This window comes from Carassius gibelio, chromosome B21 (assembly GCF_023724105.1).
Source record: "Carassius gibelio isolate Cgi1373 ecotype wild population from Czech Republic chromosome B21, carGib1.2-hapl.c, whole genome shotgun sequence".
Classification (NCBI taxonomy): domain Eukaryota; kingdom Metazoa; phylum Chordata; class Actinopteri; order Cypriniformes; family Cyprinidae; genus Carassius; species Carassius gibelio.
The window spans coordinates 206,002-224,670 of record NC_068416.1 but is presented as its reverse complement, the minus strand read 5'-3'; the positions used below and the strand labels follow the sequence as shown (position 1 = coordinate 224,670).

At 36.9% G+C, this 18,669-nt stretch overlaps 1 protein-coding gene across 2 annotated transcripts in view; it reads right to left on the bottom strand.

Annotated features, from left to right (window-relative positions):
- Window positions 1–123: 123 nt before the first annotated feature.
- LOC127986417 (ethanolamine-phosphate cytidylyltransferase) overlaps window positions 124–18,669 on the bottom strand; it is a 29,808-nt gene continuing 11,262 nt past the window's right edge. For both annotated transcript variants that reach the window (XM_052588660.1, XM_052588659.1), the window contains 12 exons: window positions 14,464–14,552; window positions 11,092–11,253; window positions 8,274–8,340; window positions 8,113–8,197; window positions 7,520–7,561; window positions 5,290–5,428; window positions 4,436–4,518; window positions 4,199–4,276; window positions 4,028–4,093; window positions 3,364–3,429; window positions 3,191–3,279; window positions 124–2,195 (listed from right to left, as the gene is read on the bottom strand). In XM_052588660.1, coding sequence (XP_052444620.1) covers window positions 2,081–2,195; window positions 3,191–3,279; window positions 3,364–3,429; window positions 4,028–4,093; window positions 4,199–4,276; window positions 4,436–4,518; window positions 5,290–5,428; window positions 7,520–7,561; window positions 8,113–8,197; window positions 8,274–8,340; window positions 11,092–11,253; window positions 14,464–14,545 — 1,074 coding nt within the window. In that variant the 5' untranslated portion in view covers window positions 14,546–14,552 and the 3' untranslated portion in view covers window positions 124–2,080. The remainder of the gene's footprint in view (window positions 2,196–3,190; window positions 3,280–3,363; window positions 3,430–4,027; window positions 4,094–4,198; window positions 4,277–4,435; window positions 4,519–5,289; window positions 5,429–7,519; window positions 7,562–8,112; window positions 8,198–8,273; window positions 8,341–11,091; window positions 11,254–14,463; window positions 14,553–18,669) is intronic.

Here is an 18,669-nt window from a genome sequence, read left to right as displayed (position 1 = left end):
TACGTTACAATAAAACGATTAACAAAGGTGCATTGCTTTAAAAAATAATACAATTTGCTTCCTTTGTTAGACTATTTATATACAAATGGCAAATAAATAAATAAATATATAGACAAATAGACAAACAGTTAAATATTTATTTAGGCAGATGTGATCTATTACATATTTGGATATTTATTTATATGCATTTTTTTAAATCCCATAAAACTAAACAAGGAGATTAGCTGATATCAATTATTATGATCCCGTGTTATCAATTCCTGTTTTGTTATCAGAAATAAAAATAAACAAATAAATAAAATAAACTTTTCATTTGATTTCCCAAAATCAGAAAGTAACTTTAATAATTGTTCAATTAAAAATTAAGTTCCAGTATATTTCAAGTTGACTAATATGTTAACAAAAACAGTGGGTTATTATTTAAAAAAAAAAAAAAAAAAAAACTTTTATATTTTAATATAATTAAAAATTGTACATGAAAACAAAACAATGTAAGTCAGTTCAGTGTTGACTTAAAATAATATAATCCCTGAAACCATTATATTTAGACAGTAGTTGGTTCCATGATTGAGGTTTATACACTTTATATATCACAGCACATCAAAACAGGTTGAGTTGGTTTCAGTCCATTGTGGTTTCTATGAATTTTACACATATTTCCACTGATAGGAAGACCTATTGTGGCTATAATTGGTTACTCATTCTGCACAAGTAATTTTGGGTATGGTGTACACACCTTCATAAGAAACAAACTCAAAACTGTATGCAGACTTGTAAAGGAGTGTATGTCTGTCTTCGTGTATAACGTGGCTCAGCTTAACATGCTGATCTCAAATTGCCTTCCAAAATCATTCTAAATAAAATAGAAAACAAGGAACTAACTCTTGATCAGCATGTTCACTCTAAGAACTAGATGTAGTATAATTTAATTTTTAATACATTTAAAACAGAAACTTTAAACCTCTTTAAACCCTAAAGGAAGTATTTCACCACAAAACAAAATTAGCATGTACTTTTAAATCAATATTCAAATTCTTCTGTGAATTACAGGATATGTTAGGCAGACAGGGTGAAGTGATATTTTCCCCAAAACAAAAGTGAATAATGAACGTGACATTTTCACCTGCTGATCCTGACAACAGGTTAGCAAGTTTAAATTAATTTTTCCACAATACATTTTGAGAACTGTGGCAGTAAAAGTTAGCAGTAAATAAGACTAACATTTCATGCTGTTTTCTCACACAAAATTCTTGTTTAACAGAAGAAGTTTGGGAAAATAAAGTACAAGACATATCAACTTTTATGGTACTTTTGAGTGGAATACCATGAGTGAATATTTATTTATTTATTTTTTTGTGAACTATACCCTTGGGAACTTTTAACAAAAACTTCCTGAAATATAGTATATCCTTTTGACTAGTTATAATGGTTAAGTTCAAAAACTATAATAAACAAAAACATAAACATAAAAAAAAACATATTAAAATGCAAGTTTGATGAACACCATATCTTAACTATTATTTTCATATATTTTTAATAGAACGATTCACTTTGTTGTATATTACAATGAAAAATACTTCATATGAGGATTAGCCATTAATAATGACAGATAAATATTAAATCTTTATAATTAATACAGTGTTTTAGGACAGCAGACTGTAGTGCTCTTCTGATGAATTCAGATCTTCAGGAGTGTTGATTTCCAAGCAAAGGTTAGAATAACTCTGGAGTTACATGTGGAGGTAAAGGCCACGTAGGTCATGTTGGTCACCAGAGTGGCAACATCCTGCACACAGCAAAGTGCAGGACAAGTTCCAGCCTACTTCTTTACTTAGTAAACAGATCTGATGGAAATGGCCCACTGCCTTCAAGAAATGTTGAATTGGTCCTTCAGGTGGAGAGTGCGAGAGTGGTTCACAAAAGCAGATGCTCCCAAGACAACACATGCTAATTCGTCAATAAAAGGAGCTCTCAGCTGCTGGTATTCTGACGGTATGTAAGTCCAAAATCTGGACACATTAGAAAAAAGTCAACTGCATGTACTGGGTTTTGTTAGTCTCTGATGAACTTTTTTTCTTCCCTACAGCACAGCCTGCGCTCTCTCTTTAGCCTTGTCTTCTTCTCGTCGCTTCATGGCCTGGATTACCGCCATCTCTTTGGCCTCTTTTTTCTGGTTTCTGGCCTCAAACAGCAGCCTGGTAGGCAAATGAAGGAATAATGTGAGCATTGTATTGATCATTCCTGACCGTGATTGTCCATTACAATTTACTGTAAAAGAAATACTGAATGATTTTTCTTAGATTTAAAAGTCACCTTAGGTGTGACCAACAAAATAAAACTTTATTGTTATTGAACATTTTCACTCATAGAATATTTACAAATTTAAGAAGTCAGATACAGCAGGTCTAAAAGCACACCTTAAAATTGCTTAAGCAAAGTATGTACTATTTTACATTTTACATTTAGTCATTTAGCAGATGCTTTTATGCAAAGCAACTTACAAATGAGGAAAATGGAAGCAATCAAAATCAACAGAGCAATGATATGCAAGTGCTATGACAAGTCGCAGTTAGCTTAACGCAGTACACATAGCAAGTTTTTTTTTTTATTATATAATAAATAAAAAGAAACCAGATAGAATGAAGAAAGAAACTACTATATACTATACTATATATATACTAACAATAAATAAAATATTTTATTAGATGAAATTATTAATATATATTTTTTTATATTGTTTGATTATAAATTTGGTGATTATCTCTAAATCGCACACCCACAAGCACATCCTTTTACATACTCATCAGTTATTTGAAAACAGATTTAATTTTCTTGAACAATCATTAATAATACATTTGTCTCAAAGCAGGCAAGATCAATTAATCTGTGTTACTTCAATTTTTAAAAAACAATATATAACAAATTAGACAGAATCAACTTTGCAATCTGTGTGCTTTGGTGGCAAGTATCAGTAAAATGTCCATGTGGTTAGTGAAATGTGGATGTTTATGTGTTGTGAGATCAAGAGGTTTAAAGAAGAATTAAGTCAAATGAAGCTTTTATTCCAGTGCTCATTTAACAATATTGTACCCTTTGCATTCATTAAGTAAATGCTGCAAATGACAGTAAACAAAGAAAGTGGTCACCAGTGGCTTCCTGCATGTTAACAGGTCAGAGCTTAATATAACACCTGTTTTTGATGATCCTCTGCACAATGACATCAGTGGTAAGACTGTTTCCACTATCCACTGTTCGCAATATTCCCATTTTCCTGGGTACCTGTGCACAGAAAACAAGCACAGATTATGAAATAAAAGTGTATTGTGTTAGAATTTTGAATAATTATCCTATCATGACACTTACAGCATATGGGTCTGATCCATCTCTGTCTGGAAACACTTCAGTTTTTCCATGGCACACCAGGTCTACCTATACCATGGGGACATTGTATTACTCCAAACCCTGAATACCTCATTATAACAGTATTATAAATACATTACTAGAAAAACTTTTTAAATCACTAGTGTGTGAAGTAACTTAGAATAAAATCTATGAAATTAGCTGCATGACCTATCATGGTCGCAAATCAAATCAAATTGCATCTCTAAAAAAAAAAAGAGATTGACATGTGGAAAAAAATATTGTGGCCACAAATTAAGAATGTGTCTGATCTTAATCTCAAATCAGCTAATTTATACAGAGTCCTCTTATCTGAGGTTGTGGGTGAGTCTTCACACAACTCTACACAAAGTTCCTCTGGAAAATAAATGTAAAAATTATTTTATTTACTGTAACATTTAGTTTTAATTAGTAGATGCAATTAATTTTATAATTGTAACAGAAAATTAATTGTCATCATTTTATGGGTTATACAAGGTATATTTGTTAATACTAAAAACATTTGTGTGAACATGACTAATGGCCACATTTTTTATGCTGATGGTCAAAAACCAGTGTTCTATCCAACTCTTAATCAAGTCTGACAAAAAGTCAAGAATCAAATTTAAAACAGTGGAAGAGTATTTACCTTGAAATGGTCCAATAAGTCTTTTGTGACAGCATAGGGTGCTCCTATAACAACCTCAGAGACATACTGGGAGATTTGAAAACAAAATATAGAAATTAATTAATATCAAGCTATTTATATAAAACAAGACATAAATGGGGATTAACTGCAATGCAAAAGATTAATGCTCACTCGACAGGCCAGCACACTCAGAGTCCTCTCATGGATGTTCATTATTGGATAGTTTTTCCCCTTGTAACGATTCACCTCCTAAAGTGATGATAATAATAATAAAAACAAACAAACATGCAGTTCCTCTTTCTCCTTCTCTTATTCTCTTATGTTCTTTGAAAGACAATCAGCATTGTGCTCAACCAAGAAAATTTTTATTTTAAATATATTTCTAAGATTTTCCTGTATTCAGCTTACCTGATCAAAGTGCAAGCCAACAATAACATATGGCTTTTCTGAAAGCTGGGACACTGCATCCAGGAAATCCACATGGCCAATATCTGATTTGCATCAGGGTAAAGAGGACAACATGAATATTGTCTTACTCATATGTTCTCAGAAAATGCACATGCAGCCCATGTAAAAACTCTAAATAAAATGAACAATTGTCGATTCATTATTTTTTAAATGTCAAAGAATGACAGCATAATGAATCTATATTCTGTGCTAGCTGTTTGCTTTAATCCTTCAGAATGTTCACACACTGTGCATTTGAAAGAACATTTTTTTTTTTCTGCAGAGCATTTAACATGAAGTTCCCAGTCTGCCAAATAAAAATGGCAATAGATAAGAGAATGAACAGAGTAACAGTAATAACACTGTCAATGGCCCAGTGAGGTTATTTAAATACCTTTTTTTTTCTTTTTTTTTTTTTTTTTACATAAAAGTGATTTTTATACCTTTTTATAAAAGGGGGACCTGTCCTGTATCCAAGTTATTTTATTTTCAGTAGTGTAATAGCTGTAATACCTCTTGATGATGTTGTGAGTAGCCAATGCTCACCAACTCTCTATCTTACAAGGAAAAATTCACCCTTCTGTCATTCATTCTGTCTGTTCAATCACCTGAAGTCAATAAAATTTGTGTGAGGAACAGACACATAATTTGTTATTTACTGACAATCTACAACTCCACCAGATTGTTTAAAATCTCTTTTAGAAATTAATTTAGTTCCCTTTTTTTTTTCAAAGATTTAAATAATATTATATTCTTTTGTTTTTAATGGAAGAAATTTTGGTTGCTCTTATTACTGTCGAAGCAGGTAAGGATACGAAATAGGTCAAAAGCTCCAGCCACATAGATGATTGTGTCTCCTGGCTGTGGTTCCTTTCCTGAGGCAAACTGGATGATTTTTTGGGACGTCTGCAGGAACTGTGACACTCCTGTCCAGGGACTGTGGCCTTTAGGACCCTGTGGTGAGCAGTACAGAAATGATAACAAATATTACAACAATAAATATTAATAATTAAACATTTAACTAATCATTGCTAATAATGCACTTTTTTATATAGTAATACATTTATTATACTCAAACACAATATAAAGACCATGATGAATGATAAGAGCACTTTGGTGGTTCTGTTAGGGCCAAGAAGATGTGTTAAACCAGCGGCCCTTTGAATAAGCCAACAAGCATTTTTTTTTCTTCTTCTGATGTCAAGAGCACACAATAATGACTGAAAAACCATAACATTGTAGTCAGCACTCTAGACATACAGTGCATCTGCACCTAAGTCAAGTCTGAGTCCTTTGCAATGGGTGTTTTTTTTTCACTACCAGTGAAGGTCTTGGGACATTAAAGAACTTTTCTCTCTCCATTTGGATTCAATGACTAGGAATTATTTACTCAATGTTAAACTCAGAAACAGAGGTGCCATTCATGGCTCAGTCTCTGATTATGGACTGTGAAGACAATAAAGCTTTTTTTATGTCCCAACTTGGCAGAGGCATGTGAATGCTAGCAGAAGAAGGAATAAAAGGGCAAAGCAGAAAAGCAAGTAAACAATCCTACACTGTAAAAAATAAGTGTAATTTTAACTGTAAAATTTTGTAAAAACGCTACGGAAAAAAACTGATAATAGGTTAACAGTAAGTTCCCGTACTATATACAGGGAAAAACTGTAAAAGATCTAACAAAGCATTTAATGTAAATTTACAGTAAAATTCTGTTAATTATACAGCTTTTAGAAGTAAAAAAAGAACAAATCAATGTATAATTTACAGTCTAAAACTGTAAACTGATATTCCCAGAATTCCCTGCGTGACACTCCACGTTTGAAAGTATTTTGTTTAAATAATCATGTTTTTAAATAGTTCTTGTTATCAGTTATGTACATTTGAGCTTTATGTTACATCTTCTGTTGCTTAATGAAAGTTTTTTGCATTATTTAAGTATCACGTGTGTTACCATGATGGTGTTTTGTGTTTCCATAAATGTGCACCTTCTATATGTTAATATATACTTCTGCTTGTGGTGAAGCTACTTGTGATGAGCTTTGATACTTCATGTGGCTTTCTCTTATACAGTACCATCTTTATTATTATGGTGGTTGTCAGTATTTTCAAGGTACAAAACAGATTTAATTTTGTGTGTTGTTGAATTTACTGGTTTATATTCACATTTTCTTGTTTGTAAATTACAGCTTTATATTGTAAAATTAACAGTTTTTGACGTAAATGTGTTTACAGTTTTCTGTATTTTTACAAAATTATTCTGGCAACCACAGCTGCCAAAAGGTTTTTGTAAAAACAACAAGAAATTTTTTACAGTGTAGGTGGGAGAGGGGGATCTGAGAATGACTAATCAATTTTATATTATTTATACTATGGAATTCTGGGCTCCTGTTACAATCGGATCCCAGGGAAACACAGAAGACGAGAGATCCAAATGGGTAATCCAAATCAGAATCCAACAAGCAGGGGTCAAAACCAAAAATCAATCCAAACAAACAAACAAGGAATGGAACAGGAATAGGAACTGGAACAGGAAACTCGGAAGATGGCGAGGAAACTGGGTGACGGAAAGAAAGGACTCAATGAAAACAAACAGAAACAGACCAGTTAATATAGGCAGGGTAATGACTATCAAGTGAAGATTGCAATTAACAGGAGTGCAATTACTGTGATGAAGGGACAAGGCTTTGTGGGAATTGTAGTGCCTACGGTGAGGTGCCTATGGGGAAGTGAGACCACTAGTTGAGACTCAGGGAAACAGAGACCAGACAGCGTGACAGCTCCCTATTGGCATTTGTATTTCAAAACAACAACAACAACAACAAAAAAAAAAAACAGATACCTGCAAAATCATGATGGCAGGCTTGCCATGCTGATTTGGTTATGGCAATATGGTTTTGCACACAAATTAATTCATTACTGTAGTACTGGCAGAATAATTTATTATAACCAAACTACCAAAGAAATCCTCTCTATTGTACTTCAAAACATTTAGAAAAAAAAATATTAAGACCACAAGAACAACCCAAAAGAGAATAAAACACTCACTCTTCCAAAATTGTCTGTGTGTTGTTGATAGTCTGATCTGCCCTGCAGACAAAAGAAAGGAAGAAATGAATGTCCAATTAGACAATGTGTAATTATAGCATACAGTACTAGAGACATATCAGAAACAAACCCTAAACAAGTATGCAAAAGTAGATGTGAATGCTTGGCCGGTGTATTGTAAGCATTTACATACTTAATGTGCATTTTTGTAATTCTGTGTCATGACAAACAATCAGTATTCTAGATATTTTTTTAAAAACTCGAACAGATCTTTGAACAGTTACTTTTTATGATCAGGTCCAATTCAATACCAGTGAGAGAGTTACGGACATAATGTGGAGGTGACAATGGTGTAAACATGATGCCAAAGTGACAAGCAAACTCGCATTAATAAGTAAGTTAAAGTAGGGTGAATATGAACATTATAACAAATAATGGTAAAAAACAGTATGATTGTAATTGTTTCCATAAAACTGGGTGTTACAACCCAACATGTACTTGAATTATGAACTGAGGTCTGACATGTTTGAAATCAAGCTTGTCTAGTGAGAGCCTTCTGCATTTACATATTTTGAGTATGTTTCGGGCCTTACCATGTTGCTGTGATGAGCTTTGGTCATAAGCAGCATGCGGCCGACCAGGTCTGTAGTGGACACACCTTGGGTTCTCTTGCACTCTCTGAAAAAAATCCACTTTAAATAAGAACCATACTAAACATTAGCAGCATGAGCAGCAGAGGTGTGAATGGCCTTACCTGTACCTGCCCGACTTCTTCACTTCGTCATATGTGTCTTTCCCATCCACAGTGAGAGTGATGTCATCTGAGGAGACACGGCCAGTTGATTTGGGTCATAATAAAGCTTGCATAAGTGAACTACTGTGAAGTAGTGCATTGAATACTGTGCCCAAAATACTGTGCATGGCGGACCAAGACTAAACAAGTTACTGTACAATTTACTGAAAACTATATTTCTTTAGAGAGTAGTGATGCTCTAGAACCATTCAGCTTTGTTTTTTACTTAAATGTAGTACACACAAACAGATGAACATGAATAGATTGTTGAAATTTTTACCTGGACTTCAAGTTGTGCAGAGGAGCACTGTCTGAACAGAACAGCTAATAAAGTAATAAAGTAGGTACGTAGGTAATTACTTAGTAATTACTTCCTTTGTAGAGCTAAAAATGTATGATCTTTTTAGTATAAATGTGTGTAGTATGTATGTACACTGTAAAAAATTTCTTGTTGTTTTTACAAAAACTTTTTGGCAGCTGTGGTTGCCAGAATAATTTTGTAAAAATACAGAAAACTGTAAACACATTTACGTCAAAAACTGTTAATTTTACAATATAAAGCTGTAATTTACAAACAAGAAAATGTGAATATAAACCAGTAAATTCAACAACACACAAAATTAAATCTGTTTTGTACCTTGAAAATACTGACAACCACCATAATAATAAAGATGGTACTGTATAAGAGAAAGCCACATGAAGTATCAAAGCTCATCACAAGTAGCTTCACCACAAGCAGAAGTATATATTAACATATAGAAGGTGCACATTTATGGAAACACAAAACACCATCATGGTAACACACGTGATACTTAAATAATGCAAAAAACTTTCATTAAGCAACAGAAGATGTAACATAAAGCTCAAATGTACATAACTGATAACAAGAACTATTTAAAAACATGATTATTTAAACAAAATACTTTCAAACGTGGAGTGTCACGCAGGGAATTCTGGGAATATCAGTTTACAGTTTTAGACTGTAAATTATACATTGATTTGTTCTTTTTTTACTTCTAAAAGCTGTATAATTAACAGAATTTTACTGTAAATTTACATTAAATGCTTTGTTAGATCTTTTACAGTTTTTCCCTGTATATAGTACGGGAACTTACTGTTAACCTATTATCAGTTTTTTTCCGTAGCATTTTTACAAAATTTTACAGTTAAAATTACACTTATTTTTTACAGTGTATTTAATCTGGTCAATCCAGTAATCCAAAACGTCATGGTCCTGTGGGTCTCATATTCATACTGACTTTAATACCCACAAGGCTTTTATAGCCTTGAGGGACAAACGACTCAAACCTAAAGGATTGCTTGGTGGACATTTGAATTTCAGAAGCATTGTGTCAAAAACTGAGCAACTTGAAGGTTTGCTGATAGACTCCAATTTAGATTTTATTTTTATCTCAGAGTCATGGTTAACTGAATCATCACCAAGGACTGTTTTTGCTATTCCTGGATGGAATCCTATTTGAATAACAGAAAACAATGTACAAAAGTGGGTGATAAGTGTTCCTCATTTGCAAACTGCATTTCAGGGGTCCCTCAAGGGTCTATTTTAGGACCTCTTTTATTTTGTATATATATATATGACCTCCCTCAAACATGTCCAGATGTTAACGTCCAGATGTATGCTGATGACTCTGTGATTTTTACCCATGCAAGATCTAAAGAACACGCTGCAGCCAAACTGACAGCTTCGATGAGTAAGATGTCGGATTGGCTGGCAAATTCATGTTTGACCCTTAATCTAAGTAAAACAGTTGGCATGTATTTTACAGTGAGGATTAATAACTCAGTTAATCCTGTTATTTTAATTAACGGTGAAGTCATTACATCTGTGACACATGTTAAATATTTAGGCATCATAATTGATACAAATTTGACCTTCCAAAAACAAGTTAGTAAGGTCATCAAGACTGTTAAGTTTAATCTAAACAATTTTAAGAGTATTAGACATAATTTGTCACTGTCTGCTGCAAACCTTTTTGTACACACAATGATTTTTCCCCATTTGTCTTACTGTATAACAACCTGGTCAAAGGCAGGAGCGACTACGCTCAAGCCTATTTATTCACTTTATAAACACATTTTAAAAGTATTAGACAAAAAAACCTAAGGATTATCATCATTGTAATATTCTGAAAAAATATAATTTTCTCAATTTTGATAATTTCTTATTTTATTCAGATGTATGTCTAATGTTTAAAGTTATTCATGATCTTGCACCCCCTCCTCTTACAGGATGCATAGTTTTATCTGGCAGTGGCAGTGCCAGTAGAACTAGAGCATCAACTAGGGGTGATTTGGTAACGCATTTTAGAAAGACAACAATTGGGCAATCCGTCTTCTCTGTTAAAGTAGTGAAAAAGTGGAATTCAATACCCACAAACATTAGAAACTCAGGAAGTTTAGCAGTATTTAAAGCCAGCCTCAAAATTTGGCTAAAATTAGCACAAGAGTGTCGCCACTAATGATTGCATTGTATTTTCTGTATTTGGTGTATATCAAACCATTTTTATCAAGTTTGAATTGATGGATAATATGTATTTTTGTAAATCTATGTAGTGTATTTGTTGTTCAGTGGTTGTTTTGAGTTTTTTTTTTGTGTTTTGTCTACCTGCCCAGGGACAACAGATGCAAGTTAGCTGTTAGCTAACTCTGGTGCAATTGTCTAAATTGTGCACTGTCCCTAAAAAAAAAAAAAAGAAAAAAAAAAAAAAAACAATGTTGTAGCACAGTTTAGACATGGTTATTATGTTTGGGCTCTGACCTCCATGAACACAGAAATCGCAACAATATTTGTCCAGAGTCTCAAGCGTAGTAACATATGGAGCTCCTTCCACGATCTCATCGACCCACTTGATTGCTCGCACCATCTTATATCTCTCAGCTTGGGTGAACACTGGAGGACCTTTGTGCTTAGAGATCTCCTCTGGATGAAAAGAGAGACATTAGAATCAGTATACTTCATTTCCATCTTCTGTTATTTGTTTCTTGGTTAAAGGTTTCTTGGTTCAACGTCAAAAAATAATTTCTGATTAAGCACTTTTAGAAGAAACATAGTCTTCAGTCTTGAAGTATGTCTACAATCTTCATCTACAGTAGTGGTTTTCAACTAGCTGTTATCTTGTCCAGTCTGTGAATTCAATGATTAACTTCTCTTTAACTTCTCTCTTTTTTTCTTTTGCTCATGTATTTCTTTTTTGCCCAGTTTGCGGTTACCTGTTTCCCTCTAGAACCCACCAGTTTTGGACTGCTCTTATGTTGATGACCTTCTGAGTCCCTTGTTGGTGCTTTCTGCCCCTCGCATGATCTCTCTCCCTAACTGAACGTGATTCTCACCTAATTCCTGAGATTTGATTAGCCATGGACTGATCTGGATTCTTACCCATGCCTGCCTGAGCACTTTTCTGCCTGATAACTTCAGAGCCGGGCAATGCTAAGACATTTAGTTTGGTTGCACTTTGAATGACCTAAATTTAAATTCTGACTCAAGGACCTTTCCTGATTCTATTCCCTTCTCTCCATCACTTCACTTCAGGCCAGTGTGTACTGTAATATAAGATACTTTTGAAAGAGATAAGCCTTAAAGACCCCATCATGACCCATCTATATTCTAACATGAAAATTCTAAATCAGTAGAAACTTATTTCAGTCAGGCCTTTTTTCCACGTCTCATGTCGGTCACTGTTATTTCGCCAAGCAATACATGTTCCTGGATCAACATCTTTTGTTGATCCTGGATCAACATTACTGTCCAGAAATATAGACTTAAACCCAATCCCTACCCCTAAACCTAACCCTACCAATAATTTATTCCTAAATTATGCTAATTAACAAGGGTGTAGAAGCACCTAACCCTAATTGTAAGCCTAAAACAGATATTTCCGGAAAAGTAATTGAAATGTTGTTCAATCAGGACCACTTCCGTCAAGTATATTTATGACAATTATAATTGCATACAGTTAGTGTTGGCGGTATGGTTATGTTCTGGGCAACACTCCACACGCCTGTCCATGCAGCCATGCATTGACAGAGCGGGGAGAGCAGCAAGACAACCCCCCCTGGGGTACAGAACAGAACCATTATAAGCATATATAATTACAATTCACAATTACATGGGTTGTAAAGAAAATGTTATAGAGACTGCTTCCAATGAAGACACTGTAAAGAAAGAACAAGTTAGATCGGATTACAGGTTCAGTTGGTGGATTTGGGGTTGGAGGAGGGTGTTAATTGCAAGCAGCAATGCGATGGAAGTGACACTGAATAATGGGAATTTAAATAGACCGCAGGTGATAGGTGTCAAGACTGGATTGGTTCACGTCAGGAACAGCTGACTGTCAGCTGATGCAAGCGTGACTAACATGGCCTGACTGAACTAACGCGATGCTCGATTTCCACGATCAATAAGGATGTTGATCCAGGAACATGTTGTACTTGGTGAAATCATGGTCACAATCTCATGTCAGCTCTCATCTGTGCAAGCTTAAACAAAATTATCAGTTAATGATCGAAAAGCCTGTTGTCTATGCAATTTATGCAACTCTTGTAAATCTTTCATCACAAAAGTAAACATGTAAATTATCCTATGTAAAGTCTAATCCCACTCCCCAAATTGGTTCATTCAATTTTGTCAATGTGTTACACTTGTGTTACAGTGTTGTTTGTTGTTTATATTGAATTTGTGTGTGTACCCACATGGAAAGAACCTATATGTGGATATATGTGGATATATGAAACCTATATGCTGCATATATGCACATATATGCTGCATATATGCGTATATATACTGTATATATGCGTATATGTGTCACATATATGTAAAATTAAGGTGCATATTTGTGCATATATAGGAAATATAGGTATCCTGTATTGCTTCTTCATATCCACATATAAGTCCTATACATACAAGATATGTCTTCTATATAGCTAATGGCAGGATCTGGTCATTTTGTAGCTAATATCCCATTTTTGACTGTCATACATGATGCCTAGCTCATTTTTTTTAATAACAAGGCAAAAACTAAGAATTAACTAAAAAAATTATGCAAGAACTTATGTATGTGCGTACATGTGAAATTGGGATCACATGTAATTGGCATGTTATGGAATTTAACTATGGCAATATATTAACATGATATACAGAGCCGGACAGTAACGGAGTACATTTACTTGAGAACAGTACTTAAGTACAATTTTGAGGGATCTGTACTTTACTCGAGTATCATTTTTGGGGAGTACTCATGACTTTACTCAAGTACATTTGAGAGGCAAATATTGTACTCTTTACTCCGCTACATTTCTATCCATAACCGTAAGTACCCGTTACTTCTTCGGCCTCATCCACATGGAGACTTCTTTTATTTTATTTTTTCCCTCGGTTTCAAAACATCCATTTCACTCTTCCAAAACGCCAGATCTGTGTGGACGAAAATGCGTATCCGCTAAAAAATGTGTGCGCCGAAAAAAAAAGGAAAAAATAAAAATCTCAGACACCCTATCAAACATCATTGGATAGTGCAGGAAGGAAGAGGAAGAGCAGGAGGAGGAGGCAGCGGAGGAGGAAGATGATGAGGCGAGTCATGACAGACCTTCCAAGAATAATAAAGATTTTTTTTTTTCTGTTCAGTTTTTTGTCTTATTTTTGTTCTTGTACTATTTGATTGTTCTTGTAAATACATAATGTACATTTCTATATTTGGGACTTTTATTTATGTTGCCTAGAAGGTTTATTGTCTTATTTTTGTTCTTGTACTATATTTTTTGTTTTGTACTATTTGATTGATCTTGAGTAAATAAATAATGTACATTTCTACATTTTGGACTTTTATTTATGTTGCCTAGCAGCTATGGATTTTAATTGTACTATTATAGGTGAACATATAGGTGCATGTATACGTGCATATATGTACCTACGTACAGTATATAGGTATATGTATGCACATATATATGTGTACATATATGTGTAAATATATGTGTGCATATATGTACATATATGTACATATAATATAGGAAAACGGCCAATTTTATATATGTCACATTTATTAAAAACCTATATCAAAACCTATATTGAAACATATATGTTTATATAGGTTTTTTCCATGTGGGTATGTGTGTGTGAGAAAGAGAGAGAGAGTACCGTCAGTATGCACTCCCACAATGAGATAGTCCCCCATAGCCTTGGCTTGTCGAAGTTGGTTGGAATGACCATAATGGACCATGTCATAGCTAAAACAGAAGAAAGGTAGATAAAGACAGTTGATAAATTGAGAAAAATATCATAGCATTCAAAAGCAAATAAAAGCAAACAATCAAAGTTTTACCTACAAACAAATTAATTCAAGATATATGCTCAGGTTGCTATGTTATTTATTCAATATATCAATTTACCTTATTATTATTATCTTCACAATTAACATCTCACATACTGTGAGTTTAGCATATAAAAGCAATGTGGTTGACATCACGCATTGTAAATATAGCAGAATTATAAAACTAGCTCATTATATTACAACAGGCCCAGAACAATTGTGTTCCCTGAGAAAGCTACAGTTGATGCTGCACTGCTCAGCGCATTGGGAAACATCTTATTCGTGACCAGCTGTGAATAATGTGTGTAACACGACGATAGAATTGACCCGGAGGTAATATAGCCTCGGTTGATAATGTCATCAGAGCGTGCCCGCAACACAGGGCTATAAATAGATAAGCCACAGGTGCATCAACAGGTCTTTTGTCATCAGATCATTCTGTGCATGTGTGCGGCAGGAAAATTCTTTCATCAGCTAAAGATCTTCATAGGATGAGTCAACGAAACAGTAAGTGTTGTGTTCCTCCATGCTCTCATCATATGTATGAGCTGGATACACATGATTACTGTTTTGTTTGTTTGGGGGAAGAGCACACGGTTCTGGCTTTAGAGACAGACGAGTGCGAGCATTGTGAACTGCTCTCAGTGAAGATGCTTCGCTCTCGTCTGAACAATTTCCAGACCGCACCCACCTTTTCATTGAGGGGCTCTCATGGGAATCTGCGTGACGAGTGAGCAACGGGCTCGCAGGGGTTTTCGGAGATGCCTCAGGTTGAAGAGACGCTCACGAGCTATCTTTCGCCCGAATCTGCATCCTTGATTAAGAAACCTACTCTCCCCACTAAACCTTGTAGAATAGCATCATCGCTAGTGGGTAAAGCTTACCAAGCTGCAGGTCAGGCTGGCTCTGCACTGCACACTATGGCATTGTTACAGGCATACCAGGCTGACCTGTTGAAGGACTTTAGTGTGGGTAGTACAATCTACAAGGAAGCGTTCGCTTAGCTTCGTCAAGCCACAGATTTGTCTCTCCGTGGAACCAAGCAGACGGCTCGTGCCATCCGCCATTCTATGTCAACTTTAGTCAGCACGGAGAGGCACCTGTGGCTTAATTTGACGGGCATTAAGGAGAAAGAACGTTTGTTTCTTTTAGACATTCCTATCTCTCCATCTGGCCTGTTTGGCGATTCGATTAATATGTTTGTCAACAGGTTTAAGGAAGCAAAGAAACATGAAGCGTTCGTTCAGTTACTTCCTCGCCGCACTCAAGGGGAGGGGCCATCAGCCACTCAGCCTCGCCCCAGTCCTTCAAAAACCAGGGAGTTTAAAAAGCAGAGCGTGGCTGACTGTGCTCCCCCTCGTAGGGATTGGGGACAGGTTCGCCGTGCTCAGCAACCTCCCAAGCCAGAGATCAGGAATATCATTAACAAGAAGAGAAAGTCCTGATGCTCTGACGCTCTGGTGCTCATGCTGGTGGGGGTAGTCCCTCACGGGGTGGGGCGTGCTTGAGAGCCTTTCGCCCCACCCCGTTACCCTCACAAAACCCCTCCATCCCCGCCACTTCTTGTGCTTCGGGGGGGCAGTCGTTTCCATCAAGATACTAGATGTTCCAGTGTTTCCTGCCATCATTCAAGACACGGAACATCTAACATCCCCTCAAAAGGAAGTGTTAAAATTGGTACCACTTTCAGAGAGTCTGGCAGCGTGGAAACTTCTGCCAGGCATTTCTGCGTGGGTATTAAGCACAGTACGGATAGGATACAGTTTATCCTATTATCCTTTAGATCCAATTTATTCGTTATCCTCCACGTTTCAACGGCGTGGTCTCTACTTCCGTGAAACTGGCACTGGCTCCATTACGACTCCAGGGCATTTGCATTTTGAATTACATCGACGATTGGCTGATACTAGCACAATCGCAAGAGATGGCACTACATAACAGAGAAATCGTGTTAGCTCATCTAGTTTCTCTGGGGTTGAGACTCAACACAGAGAAAAGTGTTCTTCATCCGGCCCAGACAACGACTTATCTCGGGATCGTTTGGGATTCGATCACGATGCGGGCACAACTGTCTCCCACTCGAATCGACACCATTCGGCAGACCATGAGCAAGGTTAGGCTAGGCCAAGATCGCACTGTTCGTCAGTATTAAAAGATGTTAGGTTTCATGGCTTCAGCATCCACGGTTATTCCTTTGGGGCTGTTGCACATGAGACCGTTTCAGTTGTGGCTAAAAGCCAGAGAATTTCATCCAAGAGCCAATCCTCAAAAATGAATAAAAGTGGCTATGGCTCAGACTCATATCTCTATGGCTCAGAGTCCAGTTCCTTGCCTTGGGTCTGACTCTAGGGGCACCATGTCGTCGCAGACGGATGCCTCCCTGATGGGCTGGGGAGTGGTCTTGGATAGCCATCCAGCTCAAGAGGAATGGGAGGGTCATCAGCTAGATTGGCACATCAATTGTCTCGAGCTGATGGCCGTATTTCTGGCTCTGAAATATTTCCTCCATCAATTGAGGGGCTGTCATGTCCTAGTAGGGGTGGACAGCACGGCAACAGTTTCTTATATAAATCACCAGGGGGGTCTGCACTCACACAATCTGAACAAAATAGCGAGGCAGATTTTTCTTTGGGCCCAGGACAAGCTCCTGTCACTCGGGGCAGTTTACATTCCCGGGCGTTTGAATGTGGGAGCAGATTTACTGTCCAGACAGACACTACCAACAGGGGAATGGAAACTCCACCCAGAGGTAGTGAAATGGATTTGGAAAGAATTTTACGAAGTAGACCTCTTCACCTCCCATCAGACAGCGCAATGTTCCTCTACTTCTCTCTGAGTCACCCAGCCCCCCTGGGTCTGGATGCGAAGGCGCACAATTGGGCCAAAAGGCGCCTGTATGCGTTTCCTCTGTTTCTCTGCTCCCGGGAGTCCTAGCCAGAGTTCGCCAACAAAGGTCTTGCCTCTTGATGATAGCGCCATGTTTGCCGAACAGAGCCATTTATGCCTCAACGGCTCACCATGGGTGATTCTGGAGAGGAGGGAGCTTCTGTCTCAGGCAGGGGGCACGATATTCCATCCCACGCCCAACCTGTGGAATCTTCATGTTTGGCCCCTGATGGGTACCAACTGAGGAACATAGGGCTTTTGTTGTATGTTATTGATACCATTCTTAGCGCTAGGGCTTCCTCCACCAGACAGAGTTATGCCGGTAAATGGGGTCTTTGAGAGGGTGTGTGGTACACAATGTAGATCCAGTCAACTCCCATATTGCTTCAGTTCTGGACTTCATGCAAGAGAAATTATCAACAGGCACATGCCCCGCCACTCTTTAGGTTTATGTGGCTGCTCTTTCGGTTTGCCAATCTTATAGACTATGTCCAGTCTACTCTCTTCAAACTTACATCCACCGCACTATCCAGTGGAGTAAGTCGGAGCAACTGTTCGTCTGCTATGGTGGTGGTAACAGAGGAGCAGCTGCCACCAGGCAGACCATGTCTCATTGGGTCAGGGATGCTATTGCTTTAGTTTATGAGGCACGTGGTCAAGCTTCACCTATAGGTCTTAGAGCTCACTCCACAAGGGGGGATCGACTCCTCTAGTGCTTTAGCAAGGGGTGCCCCCTTACAACAGGTTTGTGATGCGGCAGGTTGGTCCTCTCCGCACACATTCATAAGATTTTATAGTTTGGATGTTCATGCTACTCCGGGCTCTCATGTCAACATCACAAGCTAATGTCTGAGGCCTTCTTGTGGTTTGGTAGCACACCTGCACAACCTTAGGTCCAGACTGTAGCTTTCGAAAGGGAATATTTCCGGTTACTTAACTGTAACATTGTTCCCTGAGAAAGTGGAACGAGATTCTGCACTGCATTGCCGTACTCAAGATGTCCCTGGACTGCTCTTCAGACAAAATATCCTGTTGATGCACCTGTGGCTTATCTATTTATAGCCCCGTGTTGCGGGTGCGCTCTGATGATGTCATCAACCGAGGCTATATTACCTCCGGGTCAATTCTATCGACGTGTTACACACATT